Raw genomic sequence first — 19497 nt, 5'->3', positions numbered from 1 at the left:
TACAAATTATATTTTGAAAATCTCTCCAACAAAGACGTGGACAGATTGGTCAAATATCAGAATATACCTAAATTGGTGTTTCTTGAATCAAAAATTTATACTTAGAAAGGTCTGTAAGCAACAAGAATTTTCAGAAAAGCCCAATTTGCAAAACTTATCATTGATTCAAGTTTGTGGAATAAGCCCACATATAAACAAATACATGCAGAACAAATTTTCCCAGATTGAGATTATACCAATTGACAAGCTACATAATCTATCATTCCCATTTACACTTAATCTGATGAGTGTGCTTGAACTCATGGCTAACTAACAAGCTCCCATTCATTCTTTTCAACACAAACCTCTCAACCAATACAAAACAACCAAACTTCTTCCACTCACCCATCCCTCCATATTCCTCAACTCTCTCCACTCTCACTTTGCCTTCATCTCCCCCAACCCACCCAACCCTTTCTTGCTCCCACTTCATCCTCTCAACAATCGCTAAGCTCACCCCGACCCTTCTCTCTTCATCCACATTGTTGACACTCTTAAACCACACCACCCCATCATCATCCACTTGTTTCTCATCACAAACACCTTCCCTCCCTCCAAGCACAACCACAACCACCTCACTTTGCACAACAACATCCACATTCACAGCATTGCCTATATCATGTTCCTTACTACGCTCCTTCACAAATATTTGTTCCCATCTTTGCTCAAGTGTCATCTCATAGTATATTGTTCTCGACGGTTTCGGTGTGCCTTCCTTGACAAACATGAATGGACAATACCACTTCCCTACAACCACATTATTCAATGGGAAATCAAAACCAGGAAGTTGGGCGCGGAGAGTAGTGTCTAGGCCTGGTGCATCACCTAGTTCGAACTCATGTGCCGTTGAGCAAGTGAGTTTCCACCCTCTTCTCCACAATGCATCTGGGGGACAACCATCTTTAGCCATAGAATTAGCCACAAACCCACCAGAAATGTTCACAATTTTTCTGTGAAGATCAATCTGATATTGCTGGTACAGGTTTTTGGGATCAAAACGTTGCGGCTTTACATCATTAGAACAGCTGCTGAAGCAACATGGGTCCATGTCTGTTTCATCCTCTTTTGAGCTTGTGTACCCTTCCCTGCAAAGAAACACAAAAAAACTCGTGGCTCAAATTAACAATCTAACATCATAACATAACTTTCGCAGTTCATAACCTGTACAATAAAATATAATTGTCAATTGATATACGCATACATACCCTCTATCCTTCCCAAATGGATATATTGCGTAGTACTGATTGGAAGACAGGGGCTGATTGAGAACTGGGATGAATAGAACTTTGAAAAAATGAAGTTCTCTCATTGGATAAAACCCTTGTGCATAGTAAAGCTCTAGACTTCTGTTCTGAGGGAGAGGCAGGTCTTTAATCATATCACTCTTGAACAAATTCATACAGCACTTGGGTTCTTCATCTTGGATAACAAGAATACCAGAATTTGGACCTTCAGGAGGAGGCAATGAAAGATCAGCAGGAGACTTTTTGTACAATGAGAGAGGTCTTGTCACATACATTTTGCCACAGATTCTTCTTCGAAAAAAAAAATCTAATTCTCTCTGGTCTTGGAGGATCTCAAGCTCTTAATGTTCATGCTCATATATAGTCTTACAGTTTCAGAAATTGAAGTAGTCAGTAGCAGCTAATTATTACCTAGTTGAATTTTCCGCAGCAACACACTCGGCCATATTTTCCATACCTGTTTTACCCTTTTGTGTCTTTTCTATTTACCTGTTGTCCTTTTATTTGTCCATCTCTGAGCTCCATAAATGAAGTAAATCTTCAACAACCACATCCACCCACCGTCTCAACTTCTCCTGTATTCTAATTTCTTCTTCTTCTTCTTCTTCTTCTTCGTCATGTTCTCAGAGTTGTCGTCCAAGTAGTCATATCCCTCTATGGCTCTATCTTCTGCTTTGGTCGAAGAGATCAGCGAAGTCTATGATTAGAGGAACCGAAGAAGATGGTAAGAGAGGCATAGAAAATATGCACATGAGGAGAGAGAATGAGTTTGCTGCTTTTAATCCTTCACCCAATAAAAATTTGCCAAATGGCTCAACTGAGTGTGTATCTACTAGAGAGAATCTTGCCGCAAAGACAGGTGGTGGAGCGGACCAATCACTGCCCAACAGAAGGGTGTTTTGGGTATTGCACTTTAAGAAGCAGAGGCAGTTTCAGTTTCGCAAAAGAGAGAAAAATTTCCTCTCCTCTGATTGAGTGGCTCTAAAGCCACGTGGTGGGGAAACCCCCACCTAAGAATTTCTCGTATCTACTATCTAGCACTCCCCTTTGGTGATTTATTAAATTGCCCTACTTGCCAGCTGCAATTGGTGATAAGATTTGCCAAATATGTGGTTGTGACTTGTAAAGTTTGAGCTGAGGATCGACTTGTTCACTAGAGGCCAAGTCCCTCTTGTGGGTTGGGTTGGGTTGGATTGGATAAGGATGTTGAAATGGTTTGAAGTTTTTACAGAAATTTCAACAACCTGAGTAACGGCTAGGGTCCAGGGAAGAGGATAAACCCAAAAGTTGTAGATTGTAGAATGTATCAACGACAATAAATCACTTGTAATAAGACCTTCAATAAAGTTCAAGGTCTACAAGACATGCTTGCAAAGCAAAACCCTACAAAACCCTCTTGTATTGAAAAGGAAGCATCACCTAAAGTCCTATAACTTAAATCTTGTAGCAAGTAGAAAAAAAAGATGAAACCCTCTCTTTTTCCTGGGCTCCTAGACTAGCAAGTCTATAGATCTTATTTTCTTTTCTGTACTGACTAAGATCTTATGCTAGTACCCTTTATTGATATTGGGGAAAAAGAAAAGGAGGGCTTTGCTCTTTTTTAGCTTTAAAACTTCATACATATGTGCATGGGCTAAATGCATTCAAATAATACTGATGTGATTTTGTCCTTTTCGCCCTTGCAGGTTAAGCCCTGTATGCATTTTGAACAGCCCTTCATGTAACTAGTGACATATATAAGAATCAATCAATATGGATTTAATAAAATGCCATTATTTTCTGAGCAAAATTATTATGATCTTCATTCCTCAGTACAATGCTGTTTGCACAATCATACCCTAAGCAAAACACTTGAACTCTATGCAAACATCCCAGTTAGTATGAGCTATTTTCTTTAACATTTACTAACAGCAACATAAATACAAAGAGGAGAGAAATTAGAGAGGCAGTGAAGTGAATGTGGTAACTAGTGACTAACTACAAATGCGAATTAAGACAGAAAATAACAGACAGAAGATTTCTGTAAAGCTGAAGAAAACAGAGAAATTTTGTCATTTTGGCCCATCATTTTTCTCAGGTTTTGAACATCATATCTTCTTCATCTTTCTTCCTCCTAGTACTGGATCCCCAGCTTGGATGATGCCTGAAAATCCATTTCCAACCACCCTTCAAGCTTTTCCTTCCCCTCTTTATCCCTCTCTCATTGACTGTAATTCTACAAGAACCACTATGACTGAAAATCCCATCCCCAAATTGACCTGGACCGTATTCATGTGCCACAAAGTCACTACCCCTCATGCTTCCAAACAGAGACTCTGAACCTGTCAAAGTTCCCATCTTCAAATCTGGCTTGGATTCTGTTGAGTAATCAAGCTTCAAGTCAATAAACCCTGACTCATCCAATCTACTAAAATCACTCTCCTTGAGTGAGAAAACTCTCTTGGTTGCTCCACTAAAATCACTTTTCTTCACACCCTTGAACTGATCATTACCACCCAATTCAGAAACCAAGACTTCATCTTTCTTTTCACCATCAAAACCACTCTTCCTTCCTTCACTAAAACCACTCTTTCTCCCTTCACTAAACCCACTCTTCCTCCCTTCACTAAACCCACTCTTTCTTCCTTCACTAAACCCACTCTTTCTTCCAGAATCCAAAACCATACCAGCAGTGACACTAGAACTTCTTGCAGCTGAAATTGAACTCCTAGCCCCAGAAACCACTAGGTGATCACCACCATCCTCAGACTCAAACAAACCACCACCTCTAAAACTACAAAGAGACCTCGACCTTGACACACCTACATGATCAACCAGCCACATCTCACTTTTGTCATCAAACCCACCAACACTTTTGTTCCCACAATCCTTCTCTGACCTCTTCTTCCTAAACAACCTCCCAAATCTCCAAAACCCACTTCTCTTGATCTCAGCACAGCTGCTGCTGCTCCTCCTGAGCACCACAACCTCCTCTTTCTCTTGGGGTTTCGGCTTTTGTTTCGAAAGTAAAGCCTCATTCTTCTCATTCTCAATCAGAAATGAGACTCTCCCAACACTACCTACCTCCCCAGTACATGAGTTTCGATTCGATGAGGATGAGATCTCAGAACAAGAACAAGAAGAGAGACGCTGCTCACCGCAATCTGAACACACCAGCAGAGCTAGGCGCTCTTTCAAACAATAAGCACATATTCCAATGGAAGAAGAATTCGGGTGTTTATTGCATGGCATTTCAGAAGAAGAACAATAGTACTCCATGTCAAAGTTGTGAGCTGACTCCACAGCCTTGCCTCTGTCTCTCATGGCTTGAATGAATGAATGAATGAAAGCTTGAATCTTGAAGATCAAGTTTCAAGTAAAAAAAAAGGGTCTGTCTGTGAGAGAGAATGAAAATGAATCAAAGCTTTGAGATTTTGAAGATCAAATGCCAGCTCCGAAAGGCCTTGTGGGCTATAAAATGAAAGGCACAACGCAATGTGACTTTAGAAAACTTGAAAGAATTGGGTTAGATGATTGAGTAAAGTAAAGAGATTTTCTTTGGGAATGAATTCAAGTATTGAGATTTAGAGTGTGATTGAATTGATAGATGAAAGGAAGGCGTCAACTTTACGTTTGCTTTACAGCCAACAGTGTAAGCAAGGAAGAGAAAAAAGAGCGAGTGATGCAAGAAAAGCACTAATTCCTGCAGGCATTATTGTGTAGGGAAGTGAATGTTACAGCAAGTTTGAGTAAAATCAAAGAACAGAACCAAAGAGAAACCTCCATAAATCTATTACTACTCCTGTGGGCATTTGTACACCATCACTGCTATATCAGACCCACCAAACCAACCCACCTACAATCCCCTGCTCCAAATAGTCCCCCACTTATGAAGAAAAGTCATTACATCATCTGGTCTATATCCTATCAATATTTCATCTGTTTTGTCAACTTCATTTTTGCCCTCCAAGATTTCCTTAATCCCTCTCCTTTTTCTTTTTCCTCTTGTCCTTGCTTTTGATGCCAAAATCACTTTAATTTGAAAAATATTTGTAACTTCTTCTTTTCTTTTTTTTTGTTCTATAAAAGGAAGAAAGACAAAAGATGCAGATTAACATAATTATTCTAAATTTGAGATTTTTTTAGGAGAATTTGAATTTTGGATTTTTTTTTTTCTTTTTAACATAAATTTACAATAAACATAATATTTTTAAGACAATTCATCAAAAATTTTCTCTAATTCCGACATGAAACATTAAAAAAAAGGCACATGAAAAGTGAATGAAACTCACATGGTGTTTTCGTTAAGCTAAGTGGTGGCAAGAGGCCAACAGTGAAGCAGACATTGCGTTTGTCCATTTCCCTTTGACATTCTACCGTCATTCATGGAGACACAATCTAATACCATGTCGTTTTCTTGTGGTGTATGGGACACGTGTCCCACCGACAAATAAATTGTATGTTGTTGACCCTTCTCAACTGGGAAATGGACGATGTTAATGTGTTTAAGCTGCTGCCACTGACCCAGTAACCTCCATTTGAGGTCAGCATCGTAATTTTTGAGAAGATCTGGAGTGAGCATTTCAATCGATCGAGCTCGAAAACATGATAGGCTGCTATCAATTACCCTCAAAGTCGCAAAGCTGGCTAGGACTACAATGATGATGGTTTGCATCTGTCACAATGTATAGTAGGGTTTCATCAAACAAAAACAAAAGCAGCAAAATCAGATCGGAGCTTTTGACGTGCCGTGAAGACTTAGAGTTTGTAGCTATTCTCGTCGTTTCTGTCCATTAATTCCATGACATGAATAAAGTTATCTGATGAAAACTCACCCACATTATTAGTGATTATCACAACTCTTACACTTGCTATCACACCATTCGATCACAAGGTGTGATGTTACTTGAGTAACTTGTCTACTCTCTATCTCAGGTTCACAGTAACACACAAAAAGTCTTTAGAGAATTAGACAGATCACTAAACTACAACGAGTTGTGTAATTTTTATAAGCAACAAAATGTACGTTGAATTTTTACATGAAAAACAAAGATGTTTTCCTTTTCACAATAACACCTATAAAATTCTATCATACATAGTATATGACACATCCCACGCTTATCTATCTATCGTGAATCGGTCAATGAAAGCACAGCTAATGATGCAAGTATGTGTTGTAAAACATGGTACATCGGTGTCTATTGAAATATCAGAATTGCAATCTGACAATTTTCTATTCTAAAATTTCAATACCTTAGACTACAGTAAAGACACAAAGCTAGCTAGGACAATAATGATGAGTGGTTTGCATCCGTCACACTGTGTGTGACATGTATGCTTCATCAAACAAACAAACAAAAGCAGCAAAATCAGACCGGGGCTTTTGAGTTGCCGTGTAGGCTTGGAGGTTATACAGTTTCTTTGTACTGATTCTCGTTCTAGTTCCTTCATAACATGCATGAATTAAGGGACCCCCTTTCCATTTGATGAAAACTCACACTCATTACTGATTATAACAACTCTTAGCACTTGGCATCACACCATCGGACCACCAGGCTAGGTGCCATGCATGCCGCTCCATTAACTCCTCTGGTCAGATATGATTTTCCCATTTTCAGCTTCTTGAACTCGATTTCGTATTTTCTTTGCGTTCTTATTCGAGAGGTTTTGGTGTTAATCTCCCTCACGATCTCTACTTATTTTTTCGGTTTCAGTTGAGTAGGAAATAAGTAAGAAAATGGTACACAACTACACATCAGTACAACTAGAAAGCATGTCTTGTTAGAGACCATAATAGCAAGGTCGGCACGCCCAACGCATGCGAATCCTGGTGCATAGTTAAGACACACAATTATTTGGTGAAAGAACGTTTTGTATAATGTAATGTGGATTAAGCAATAGTGGAAGTGTGGTAATCATTATGTTTCCATTGCTCTGAGCTCATTAATTATTTTGTTGCTTTGCAATTCATTGGGTTTAAAATTGTTATTGGGATCGAAAGGTTAACACTAATTATATGGCTGTATCACATCGAGTGATCTGAGGAAAGGAAAAAGAGATAGGGTAGGGCACTGGAGCCTAGGGCTGTATTTTGGATTTGAAGGTGCCGAGGTGCACAGTGCTAATGATTGAGTGCAAGTTTAGCTGCAGAGATGATTATTATCAAGTGAACACGCTTGCTGTCTGACATGCACTTTCTGTGGGCTGTCAGTCACTGCCATGTGCCTGCACCTAAGGCTTTCATAATCATTCATATCATTTAGCTTCAAGTTAATTTGGTGATTGAATCAAAATAAATGGTTTGATTAGAAAGGATGAAGCACTTTGATTTAGAGTAGTTTTTACTTTTTTCCATACTTCTTCAAATCTTATTCATCGATTTGTATCTTACTTTCTTCAGAAAACATATTTATTTGTTTAAGTTATAGTTAATGAATCTTCACTTTGCAGTTTAATAATCAGAACTGTTTGTTTTCTAAATCACGCTTAGTACAATTATTTTATTACAAAATTAGACCACTTTATGGTAATGGGTATATAGTCGAGTTCCCATATCTTTGTAGGTTATTCTCATTCGTCGTTTCTCCTTTGCAAAAGTAAGAAATGTGTATAGATAGAAAAAAAAAAAAAATGTGTCTTAACTTTGTGCATGTTGTCAAATACGGTTTGATCTAGTGGCATAACTCTCACATTCGTAAGTGGAATGTCGTGAGTTCGGCACATAGAGACTAATTATTGTAATTCTATTCTTTTTTGTTGATGTAATTCTATTCTAACGGGAACGGAGGCATATTGGAAAAATCCTAGAGAACGCGCCCCACACACGGAGAAAAGGCAAAAAAGCTCGAAGGTTTGTTCTCTCCCGGCTGAACGCTGCCGGCGCCACTGCCGTCCCGTTCCGGGTCGGGAGGGGATGCTAATGATGAGTAGCGGTGGGTTGTCTGAGAAGAGGCACGGTCTGGGAAAGAAGGTTGGGTCTTCGACCTTGGGCTGGACAGACAGATCTCGTTCTGTCCCTCTCAGATCGGAGACCAAGGTGGTTGTGGAGCAGCTACTCGATGGCCCTTTCCGGTGGTGGGATCTGACGCCACCATTCCAGCGATCTGTGATGTGGTGGGCGAGATCGAAGCGAGGCCATGATTGGTCGCGGTTTTGGATCTAGTTGCAGTCGTATGTAGGTTGTCGGATATGTCTGCAGCATGGCCAGGCGGCGCGGTGGCGTAGGGTTGCGGCGGGGTGGCGTGGTGACGCGTGGCGGCAGAGTGGTGACATCGGAGCTCGCCGGAGTCGGGAAGGACGGTCTGGGGCGCTTGCTCTCTGTTGGGGAAAGGGGTGTTTGGGCTGGGCGTCTTTTCTTGAGCCTCACTGGTTTTGTTTTGTTTTGTTTTTAGTTTCTTTAGGTTTTGGGGTTTCTGTCCGGTTGGTGTTCTGTTGAAAATAAGTCCCTCCTCTTGTGAGCGAGGGTTTGGGTATTTTTGTGTAGTGTCGATGCCATTGTTATGGTGTCATGGTCGTTCTGCTGTGTCATGGTCTGGTCTTTTGTCGGTGCTTTTTGATTATCAACGCGATGGTGAATCACCCTTACACGTGGTCTGGCAGTTTTGGGTCGCGGTGTCCGAACGGGTGAAAACAGTTCATCGTAATGTTGGTGGCTGGGTTGTATCGGTACAGGTTTGGTTATTACTCATTGTAGCTCGCGAGTATGAGCGTATAATTTGGTTAGGGGTTGAGCCTTTTTGACTCATGGAAGTCACTCATGTTTACGGTCCCGTAACTACGGATCTAATGCTATGTAATCTGTTTGGTTATTAATGGAATTTTCATCTTCTCAAAAAAAAAAAAATTTCTATTCTAACACGGTGCGATCATACCAGCAATAATACACCAGATCCCATCAGAAGTTCAGGCCCAATGAAGAAACACAAATAACCCAGCCCGAGTTCAAGCAAGGCCCAAATCCTCATACCCCTATTAGCCCAATCGACCGCTCTGAAACTCTCTCTCTCTCATATTCCCACTTTCCCTGACCTCTGAGCTCCAATGATTCCTCTGCAAATTCACCACCCCTCTCCACCCTTGTCAATTTCCCAAACTACCCCTCTCTCCTCTCTCCCTTCCCTTCCTCACCTCCTCTCTCAAAGACTCGACCTTTCCATCAAACCCAACCCCTTCACCTTCTCCCCAATTTCACTGCCCAAACCCACCTTCAAGCTCTCAAGGGCATCGCAAAGTCGATCGCTTTTCTTCGGAAATGAGGAGGACACCGCCGGAATTTCAACTGACCTCGACGACTTGTCCCCAAACGGCGTCGTTCACCGGAAAACATTGGCATTGGTTGAGTGCTCCATGTTTGCTGCGCTTACTGGGTTGGTGTATTTCCTCAGCAATTCTCTCGCAATTGAGGTATTGAAATCTGGGTTCTTCTCAGTTTGTCCAAATAACCCAAATTAACTATCAAGCACTAGGCTTTATATGCATGATGAATTTAGTTTCAGTATTTCATTGTGGAGTTGTGAAAGTACCTTGTTTTAATCTTTGCTTGGTTAAAAAGGAATCAAATAATAAACTTGTGTGTAACTTAATGCGCTTGTTTACTAATTAGGTTTGAAATTTTGTTATGGTTACTTGGATATGTGGATTGGTTTCAATGGGGTTTGGTTTTTGTGCAGAATTACTTTGGTTGCTTCTTTTCGCTGCCGATAGTGATCACCTCAATGAGATGGGGCACCGCAGCTGGAAGAAAAACTATGGTTTGTGATCATATATCATTTTTGAACCTACAGATTGATGTAATGTTTGCGGTATGAAATTTTGTAGTAATTGCAATGATCTTTCGGTATCTGTAGGTGGCAACGACTATGCTATTACTTGTGTTGTCTGGTCCGGTGAAAGCCTTAACCTATTTGGTGAGCATGCTATCTGTTCCGTTTTGTGCTTGTTACTGTGAATTTGAACTAGCATGTATTGCAATTCTTTGATTCTTCATGTTCAAACTCTTTGTTCTTTAAATCTTTACCTTGCATAGATATAGTTGTTAGTTGATATCTTACTCGTGAAAACTATATTGGACTTGTCTATCCATTATGGTTGACCAGTAACTGGCTAGCCAGTTGGCCATCTTTTACCCAAAAACTGGAATTAATGTCAACTGGCCTACTCATGAAGTCATGATAAAACTAGCCGGTGCTTATCATTTACTTTAGAAAATGTTTCTATGTTCAAATCATTTAGTATAGCTTATGAAAGCTTTACACTTGACCATGCTGATTCATTATTGACTTGCTTAGTAGATGTCTCTCTTGTGCAGCTTAAGCATGGATTAGTTGGCTTTACAATGGGAAGTTTGTGGAGGTATGAACTAGTTCACCTTATTTTGAACTCTAGTTATGGATTATTCTTTTGACATCTGAAGTTTTTAATGAGTTTATGTCATGCTGCTCAGTGGTTTTAATTTTTATTTTCGCATCTTCTCAGGTCGGGAGCAAATTGGACTATTTCAGTTTTCTTGTGCGCAATTGTAGTGTTTTCTCCTTACTGCTATGAATTCATTATATATGTTGAAGCAATATTTCGTCTCTAATTCTATAATTAAAATGTTTGATTTCATATGCAGGTTCGAGCATTGGGTTCTGTAGGGTATGTTTTGATCACTTCTTTCTTGATCAGAGAAAACATATTTGCTCTGGTAATGCTTTCTCCTAATATTTGCTTGATGCAGTATCAAGATTCAAGTTACATTTCTAATGGTACACATTTTGCTTGCAGATCACCATAAACATTCATGCTTCTCTAACATTCATCTTCACAGCAGCAGGCATCTATACAGTTCCATCGATGGAAGCAATATATGCCTTATTTAGTATTCTGGTATCATCAACTACCCTCATTCACTCTTCCCTCCCTCCCCCTCCCTCCCTGCCTCTGTAATATTGAACCACTGAAGCTTTGCATGTCTTAACAGGTTTTTATAAATAGTGGGTCCTTCACGTTCTTGCTGCACATACTGTATGGTGCCTTCCTTTCGAGGCTCGGGATGAAAGCATCTTTGAGATTGCCAAGATGGCTGGAGAAGGCAATATAGCAGCATTTGGGTGACTGAATAATTATTGATGTCTCCCAATGTACCATATACGTGAAAAAAAAGCTTCATAGGTTGATTATTGGATGGGGTTGGGCTAGAAATACCAGGGTCATGTAAGCATCCCAACTGTAATCTCATATATCATCATGAATCATCATTATTCATGACTACATTCTTTACATGTAAAACTCGATATCATGAGTAAAGGAGGATCCAGATTGATTTCCTTTGGCCTTATATTTCTTGCTGGATTGATTTTGTTCAACTTTTGTCCAACCCCTGTAACATGCCCTCTTTTTACTCACAATATGTGCAAGGACTTGAGTCCTGTTTTCAGATTAAGTTGGGTGAAAAGTGACAACAGAATAGACCATTGGGGTTTTTGGAGTCACTCTTACATATTACTGGGGAAAACAATAGATGTGAAAGTCAATACACACATTCCTCCAACATCATACAAAAGACGTGCATTCTGCACATATCATATGTTCCAACATCTACTTTTATAAATTCAAATGTTCCAACATCTATTTTCAAAAAAACATCTATTTTTATAAATTCCAAATGATGCAGCAAGTGAACAAGAAAGATACTTGAATGCTCTCTACTCTATTCTTAAAGTCAACAAAATAATCTAGTACAACAGTGCAATGAAAATAAATTGGATCTTGATCAATGCATTCTTTACTACACTTCGTATACAAAAAACTATATCAACGGAAAACTTCACTTGACCTGCATCATTCTTGACTTGCTGGCAGAACTGAAAGAAGTTTGAAACATCAGAGAACGAATGCCAAAGGAGCACGTCTAACATAAAGGGAAGCAATATCCCACAATGAATCATATAAAATGATGAAATGAATAGGCAGAAAACGGACCCAAAAGTCAACACAACCAGAACTCAAGCTTCTTTCCTAGTTATCCTGTAATTCAACAATGAACTGAAAGTTAGGATCATAAGGTAGAGTTGGCACTCTATATGATCAAGTGGAATGGAGAACACTGTAGTCCAGGTCAAACACCACAACTTGGAATTTATTAGTCTGAGGATTATTTGAACCTGGTAGGTGTTAAAAAAAATGCAAAAATCTATAAAAGTGGAGAATAATATGCTTTAATGCAATTCCATACTCACCTGAAGCAATAGATTCCCAAGGCTGTCGTAATTTCATGAATGACTGATGTTGCAAAGTGAAGATAGAGTGTCACTGTGTTTGGAAGAAGAGAAATATCAGACAAAAGTTAAGATAACAATATAACATGATACGAGATTCATAAGCCACTAGATTCATATTAATGCAGTAGCTGCAAATGCCTATCTATCTTTGGAAAAGATTCTCAAAGGCGGACAGTAAGTTAAGAATGGAACTAGAAAATCTTGTCAGGAAAAAAGGACATTGTACCATATTTTTCTACATATTTGCACCAAAAGGATTATCATACCTGTAAATGCACAGTAACCAAGGAGAACCAAACTGTCATCAACCAATGGAACACTGCAATAGAAGGCAACAGAGGAAGTTCAAGAGATGAGAAACATCAGTACTGTCAAGAACAGAAGAAATAGTAATATCAAATACAACATACCCGTCGTTCAGTCTAGCTGTGAGTGCATTTGCAATGGCAAATGGGAGATACAACAATGACTGTACAATTAATAAATATGGAAATTAGTAAACCAATCTGGTCTTCAATACAGGTATTTCATACAAAATTAATAAAATTCTGGCTAAAACATCAAAATTTATCCCCTTCATGAAAAACTAATAATAAAAAGTAAATAAACTGGTCTTTCCAAGGAGAAAAGCATGATACTACCATATTGTATACAAAAGGTAGAATCTCAACATAAACCTACATACCATGCACATTCCAGTTTTCAAGCCCTTTGGCTCATCACACAAGTGAGCAAGAATCATTCTTCCCTGCAAAAACAAGCTTTCCTTCAATAACAATTGTATAAATAGAATTTGGTTGTTCAGACGCTGCTTAAAATGGCGTAATTAGAATATGACTTCCATAGCAGCAACCATAGCAATCCCATTTAAGATGAATAAAATGAGAAACTTTATGGGTTATAAAGAGACATATATCTTACCACAAGGTACCCAAAAGCAAGCCCAGTTCCCATTACGACTAAATGTGGATAGTTCCTCATGATGCCAGCAGGTGACAAATAATCCCTGAAGATAAATATTTACAGCATCAATATACCACTAATTTGATTTTTCTCTTTCTTTAAAGGACAAGAGAAGGCAGGCAAGGCGTAAAAAGAAGCGGGACATACCATGCCAAAACTACTCCCAAAAGAACAGCAAAAGGATAAAGCTGGGAGGAAAAAATCAGAAACACATTACGCCTATTGAGTATCAAAAAATCAACATACAATAACACAAGATGATAGCATTACCATCGCCAGTGCCAATAGCATGCTGCCTTTCCTTGCCTGGACGACCTTATAAACATTCATAACACTGCACATGAGCATGAAACCACATAAGATCTAACTGTCCTTACCCAGGACTATTCGAAAGTGTACATTTCAGCTCTGACAATTCATATGAATTTAACGGGGAGGAGACATTATATAAAAGCACTTGAGAAACATATTTTGCATAAATCCACACTGGGTTGCTGTTACATATAAAGTAGTGATATTAATTTGACCAAGAGATCACTACGCAGGCAAAATATGAGGATGAAAGTGCCAGTGTATTAACTATGAGTTCACGTCAACAACGTGGGCTCATCAGTATTAACTCTGCTTCTGATACTTTAACACATGCAACTACACTCATAGAAGTATGGGTATCAGATTACAGACTCTACAGAGAATAGTCAAACAAAAATAAGTTAAACTGAGTTGGAAAAGTCAGGATGTATGCATTTAAAGAGTTCAGAAATATATTGTAAAAGGAAAGAAAGAACAAGAAAATGTTACACTGTACATGAATTTGACATAAAATTCAAATTTCAGAGAAAAATAGCTACGTACTTGATTGTTACTGTTGGGAGAACAGCGAAAGCTATCATTAGAAACAACACAGCGTTGGCCATCGTAATTTCTGAAGTAAAAAACAGCAAAAGGATAAATTTTAGATCAACTGCAGCGAAATATTTGGACAAAGAGAGCAGAGATCAAACACTTCTGACTTGATGATAGCTTAATGGGATAAGTAAAATAAAACAAAAGTACTGTTATCAGTTAGCCAGTTAGGTAATGAAACATGACCAAGTTATCTTTAACGGGAGTCCAAATGAAATTCATGGTAGTATCCAGGCCAAGCCTCACAAAATGTGGATTCCCATACATACGTTTGATGCCAGATATTAAATTGTAGGGTACCGACTAAATTATACTCTTACCACTTAGAAAAGGGATCCAGCTCAGAACAGGCAAAGAATTTCCAAATGGTTGAGCCCACCACTCAGAACCTGAAAAGTAAAAATGTATAACCACATTTAAGACGCAAAAAATAGAAACTAATCACTATGGTGTCAATTTAAAAAGAAACTTTCAAATTTATACATAAGTAAAGAATACCAAGACAAGAGTAGGATTTTACCAACAAAAGCTGTGAAACAATGACTCAAATATATCAGCATGAGACCCTCTGTGGGCCCATTCAAGGCAGGAAGTATTAGGGTATTGGTGAAGTAACTGGATCAATAAAGTCAGATATCAGTACTGATAAGAAATCATATAATTTTCATACAAGACATTTTTAGCAGTAATAAATTACACAAAATTCTATCCGAGCAATTTGAATCAATCGACTCCCCAGTTCTTTCCGCCCAGAAAAAAGGGTGGAGAATAACTTTTTGATAAGAACGAAACCATTATAACTTGAGAATCAAGGTATACATCCTTAATCATAATATTGGATTTTACTTGCAGACGGATGAGATTCTGAGAATGTGTAAACTAAATATAAATTAAACTCAGTTAGGCAACTCACTGCTCCCAAGTTGCAAAGTAAAATGGAACAGCTGAAATCACCCAGAACCAGAAAGTGTTCCTTCCACACATTGCAGTGCTCCCAAAAGCCAACGCTTCAAGCTAAACAAAACCGTAGGCAGATGAACTTGCATACAGATATAAACAAGAAGAAATGCATTTTTTTAGGTTGCAAAATGATAAGATAGATGAAGAAACATACCGCACATGCAAGGGCATCACATCCTGCAATACAAGTTGAGAATGGCCGATATATAAGTCATCAATCTCTAACTCTTAGTGTACATAGTGGACAAAGAAAAAAGATGATAGAGTAAATTACCATGGTCAAAAAGTTCCCCCAGTGGACTTGAGGAATTTGTTCGTCTGGCTTGCTTCCCATCAACAGCATCAAAGGTCTAACATAATTGATCTTTTTCCAATCAGCAGGCAATAACAAAATGGAAAATCCCAATGTACACAAAATTTCATTTACAATACAAGAGGCACACAGCAAACACATAAATTCAACATGATTTAAGCAAACCTGGTATAGGAAAAGAAGCAATCCATGAGCAAAATTGACCCATCTAGGTGGAGCAGAATCCAATCTTGGTGAATATATCTGGGCAGAAAATAACACCACATAGTTCATGGGAGTTTACTAAACAATAGTTTTTCTATTCTACATATCATGCACACTGCAACTAAGGGAAATGTATATAAGACCAATAACAATAGTAAAAGCAAACATAGAAAAGCGTAGATGTTTAAGTTTATGATTAGCATTATGGACGAGGAAACCTAACAAATATGTCAAATATAAATAAGCATGAATACATGATAAAGATAAGTTTTACTCACATAGCCAAGCAGCGCAGATGTGAGCAAGAACATGAACCCTGTAAGTGTTATCTGGCAGAAAATAAAACATGAGCAATATAGATTTCTGTATAGTGATGGATACCAAAACTCAAATGGAAGCAACATAATCAATTGGAAGTAAATACTCTACCATGTTTGGCCTGAAAACGAAATCAGAATTGTGAATATGTGTGGCAACCAAAGGAAAAGAAAAAGAAAAAGTTAGCAAACTCAGCAAAAAAGATAAACACATGATGACGCTCTATAAGCAAATAAACAGGCAATGCAAAATTCCATGACCAAATTATAATAACCAGACATACAAAAAGACCCTGCCAAGAAAAGTACCCTTAAAAAAATGAAACTCATAACTCTTATAGCTCCTAAGCTATAGCTGCAACTGCAACACAAAAACATATGCACACACACACGAACACGCAAAAAAGCTCACATCTTTAAATAAAACACACAGTGCTGGGTTTGTAATACAGCTAATAATCTAGCACTATACACGCTAACTGAAACACTTGCCTATTTGGAAATTATTTTTAAATAAATGCAGGAGATGTAGACTACCAAAAAAGGAATAACTAAATCCAAGACATACTCAGCACAGCCTCATCAAACAAGAAACTTATACCTATAAAATTTCAGAAAAGAAATGCCTGTTCTCAGGTACACAAATAACCTCGTAGTTTTAGCAACCAATCACACCCAATAACACTGGTGCGTAACAAAGAAAACAAATTTATTCTGAACTGTAGTCATGCACATCACTCATAACTGAAACAAAAAACCAGGTTTTAACTTACGGCATCCATAGGGGAAAGAAATTAACAAAGCGCGTCCAGAAGGGATTCAAGACATATTTGGAGACCAAGGAGTGATCCACACCACTATACTTGTATCTGTGCAAAGCATTCACACCATGTGCCCCAATATATCCCATTTCTTCCAAATCAAGCTCTGCCTTTTCGCTTCACAGAACAACCTGCATAGTAAATTGAACTGAAACAACTCAATACAAGCATCTGAACACAGCCCATCATTGCATAAGTGCTCAAAAACTCAAAACTAACTCCAATCTGTGTAATAAATAACATGTTCAGGCATCTGGGTAATGCTAGAAATGCCCAGAAATCACAACCCAATACGTTTTTTTAACAGTAAAACAAAGAAAGATTCAAACTTTCAAAGCTTTACAGCTTGAACAAGTACCCAAAAGATCAGTCTTTTCTCTTCCGATAAAATGGGTGTGAAGAAATATCATGCATGGATCTAAATACAGAAAATTTATATGAAAAAAAGTGGTGAAATGAAAACTTAACAGATCAGAGAAGGCTGGAGAAAACAAACACAGTAGAATCAAAAAGTAAAACAGCAAAAAAGGGAATAAATTTGACCTCTTTTTGAGGGGTAGAGATCGTGCAAAAGAGAGGAACAAGGTTTGTTCGACCGGAAACGAGAAAAATATATAAAAAGGGGAAGAAAAGAGAAAAGGTGATATAATTTTTATTGTTACTTTAATCTCCCGCGTCCCGCCCTAAATGCCAAAACAGAGGAGGGAATTAGAAGGAAAAATTTAGAAAAATATCCCAACTTTTTGGGGCAAACCCTATCTTTTCTTGACTAAGCAACTCCAACACCTTCCCTATAATTTTTGTATAATACGGAAACAAAAGTCAAAGCTTTAGCATCTTTTTCTTCTCCAACTCCAACAGATTCCCTATTTTACAACAATCTCTAAAATCTCCATATTCTTCCTTAAATTTTTAGAGATTGCTGTAAATATAGGGAATTTGGTTTTTTTCTTTCCTCACTTTCCCTAAAATAGGGATACTTATAGGGAATCTGTTGGAGCAAAAGAGGCTCATTTTTCCCTAAAGTAGAGAAAAATCAAAATATGGGGAAGTTGTTGGAGTTGCTCTAACTTATATTGGACGACGTTGGTTGGTCGGTCGGACGACAACAGTCAAGACTTAGCCTTCACGAATTGTGTCACCTTTGCTCCGAGTTAGTGGCTGGTGTTTGAAAGGGAAGGAGGTCTTTCGTTTTCATTATTTTGAAAAAAATGTATGTTATAGTGTAAAGATTACATTAATGTCGATGTAACTTCAATTTTCTTTTGATAAATTCTTATAATGTGAACGATTTAAAATGCAATACTCCTAACACCAATGTTTTCCCATTAGGTACCTCATACTCTCAGAAGTTGCAATTTTAATTTGTTAGATCAATTATCATTGGCTGATTTTTAATTTCAAAACATTGGAGTGTTAAAATGAATGACACCCCAAAATTTGAGGGTACAATAAACATTATAAACTAAAAACTCACACGTGGTGTTGTACAGTTGTAGGTGTCAACTGTCAAGCATAAACTTTGAAATCAGTCAAGATCTTCAAACCACAATTATTGTTATTATTTTTTTAAATTAAGCTCTCTGTTTTCTATCGTCGAAATCTCATCGAACACGTGCAGATCACGTGGAACTCTATAGGCTTTTTAGGGCTTAGGCAAATGGATATCGAACAACTGCATGAGAATGGAAAAAATGCTTCGGAATAAAATGAGGCCACACTTCCCCTCTAATTGTCTTTAAGATTGACAATGGCAATTGTTAATAAAATACCATTGTTAATCTGTAGTTTATAGTACTGATAGCTTTGGCATAATTCCCATATTCCTTGTGCCCTTTATACTCATCTATGACGACTGGGATCGATTGTCCGGTGCTGTAAACCTGTTAGTCAAAAAACAAAGGAAATATTGGCTAGGGAATGAGTTGATTGGTCCAAAGAAAGAGGACCCTTTTCTTATACATGAAGTATTTGACTGTATTTCAACGTAATATTCCTTTATCCGATCTCACAATTTTGATTTGAATTCTTTCCGGTATGTGTTTGACAGTTGACTCGTGAGCTGCAGCAAGTCAATTCATGGTTCCATGGGTGGTGTACGTTGAAGATCAGTGTGTAGATCTAAGAAATTACTACAAACCGTTTTGTTAGTTTGATATATATGACGGAGGCTTATTTGATATGACACGAGTTTTTAAGATACTTGTATATTTTTTTGAATTCAGCTCCTCTAAAGTCTAAAGTGAGTATGTCATGAAGTAACGTGAAAATATCCACGTATCTTTACATTGAGGTGTTGCCCACGCGCCCAACTAAAATAGAACGCGCCCAGCGAAAAACACAAACAGAGAGAGAGTCCTCTCTCCCGGCCGAACACTGTCGGCGACACCGCCACGGTGTCTCGGTCCGAGAGAGGAAGTGGTTTTTGATGGAGTGCTCACCCCCTTTTGTTTGTCTTCATCGTTCTGTTCTTTCGTCCTGGTTTGGGTG

General features: G+C 38.3%; 4 protein-coding genes across 7 annotated transcripts; 1 reads left to right on the top strand and 3 right to left on the bottom strand.

Annotated features, from left to right (window-relative positions):
* Nucleotides 1-135: 135 nt before the first annotated feature.
* On the bottom strand, nt 136-2276 carry LOC133710111 (uncharacterized). The gene is made up of 2 exons (XM_062136105.1): nt 1245-2276; nt 136-1124 (listed from the first exon to the last, which is right to left on the bottom strand). Exons 1-2 carry the CDS (start codon nt 1556-1558, stop codon nt 260-262), a joined length of 1179 nt encoding a protein of 392 aa, XP_061992089.1. The 5' UTR covers nt 1559-2276; the 3' UTR covers nt 136-259.
* A 961-nt stretch (nt 2277-3237) lies between these two features.
* Nucleotides 3238-5128, bottom strand: LOC133710110 (uncharacterized). Its single transcript, XM_062136103.1, has one exon. The coding sequence runs from the start codon at nt 4584-4586 to the stop codon at nt 3357-3359; it is 1230 nt and encodes a 409-aa protein (XP_061992087.1). The 5' UTR covers nt 4587-5128; the 3' UTR covers nt 3238-3356.
* Nucleotides 5129-9219: 4091 nt separating this feature from the next.
* LOC133708626 (uncharacterized) lies at nt 9220-11569 on the top strand. Of its 2 annotated transcripts, none has more exons than XM_062134098.1 (8): nt 9220-9665; nt 9932-10012; nt 10109-10168; nt 10570-10613; nt 10737-10779; nt 10876-10947; nt 11028-11129; nt 11224-11569. In XM_062134098.1, exons 1-8 carry the CDS (start codon nt 9303-9305, stop codon nt 11341-11343), a joined length of 885 nt encoding a protein of 294 aa, XP_061990082.1. In that variant the 5' UTR covers nt 9220-9302; the 3' UTR covers nt 11344-11569. The 2 variants fall into 2 exon arrangements, with proteins under 2 accessions (XP_061990082.1, XP_061990083.1); XM_062134099.1 differs by having other exon boundaries at nt 9526-9665; nt 10553-10613.
* A 304-nt stretch (nt 11570-11873) lies between these two features.
* On the bottom strand, nt 11874-17707 carry LOC133708625 (choline/ethanolaminephosphotransferase 1). Of its 3 annotated transcripts, none has more exons than XM_062134094.1 (20): nt 17551-17707; nt 16960-17138; nt 16299-16308; nt 16148-16198; nt 15831-15908; nt 15627-15702; nt 15507-15529; nt 15306-15406; nt 14913-15007; nt 14713-14781; nt 14342-14411; nt 13757-13820; nt 13634-13674; nt 13445-13529; nt 13209-13271; nt 12934-12992; nt 12790-12842; nt 12482-12554; nt 12225-12269; nt 11874-12106 (listed from the first exon to the last, which is right to left on the bottom strand). In XM_062134094.1, exons 2-19 carry the CDS (start codon nt 17094-17096, stop codon nt 12248-12250), a joined length of 1170 nt encoding a protein of 389 aa, XP_061990078.1. In that variant the 5' UTR covers nt 17097-17138; nt 17551-17707; the 3' UTR covers nt 11874-12106; nt 12225-12247. The 3 variants fall into 3 exon arrangements, with proteins under 3 accessions (XP_061990078.1, XP_061990079.1, XP_061990081.1); XM_062134095.1 differs by lacking the exon at nt 17551-17707 and adding an exon at nt 17366-17516; XM_062134097.1 differs by lacking the exons at nt 16299-16308; nt 17551-17707 and having other exon boundaries at nt 16960-17101.
* Between the last annotated feature and the right edge of the window lie 1790 nt (nt 17708-19497).

This window comes from Rosa rugosa, chromosome 5 (assembly GCF_958449725.1).
Source record: "Rosa rugosa chromosome 5, drRosRugo1.1, whole genome shotgun sequence".
Classification (NCBI taxonomy): Eukaryota; Viridiplantae; Streptophyta; class Magnoliopsida; order Rosales; family Rosaceae; genus Rosa; species Rosa rugosa.
This window is presented reverse-complemented; position numbering and strand designations above follow the sequence as displayed.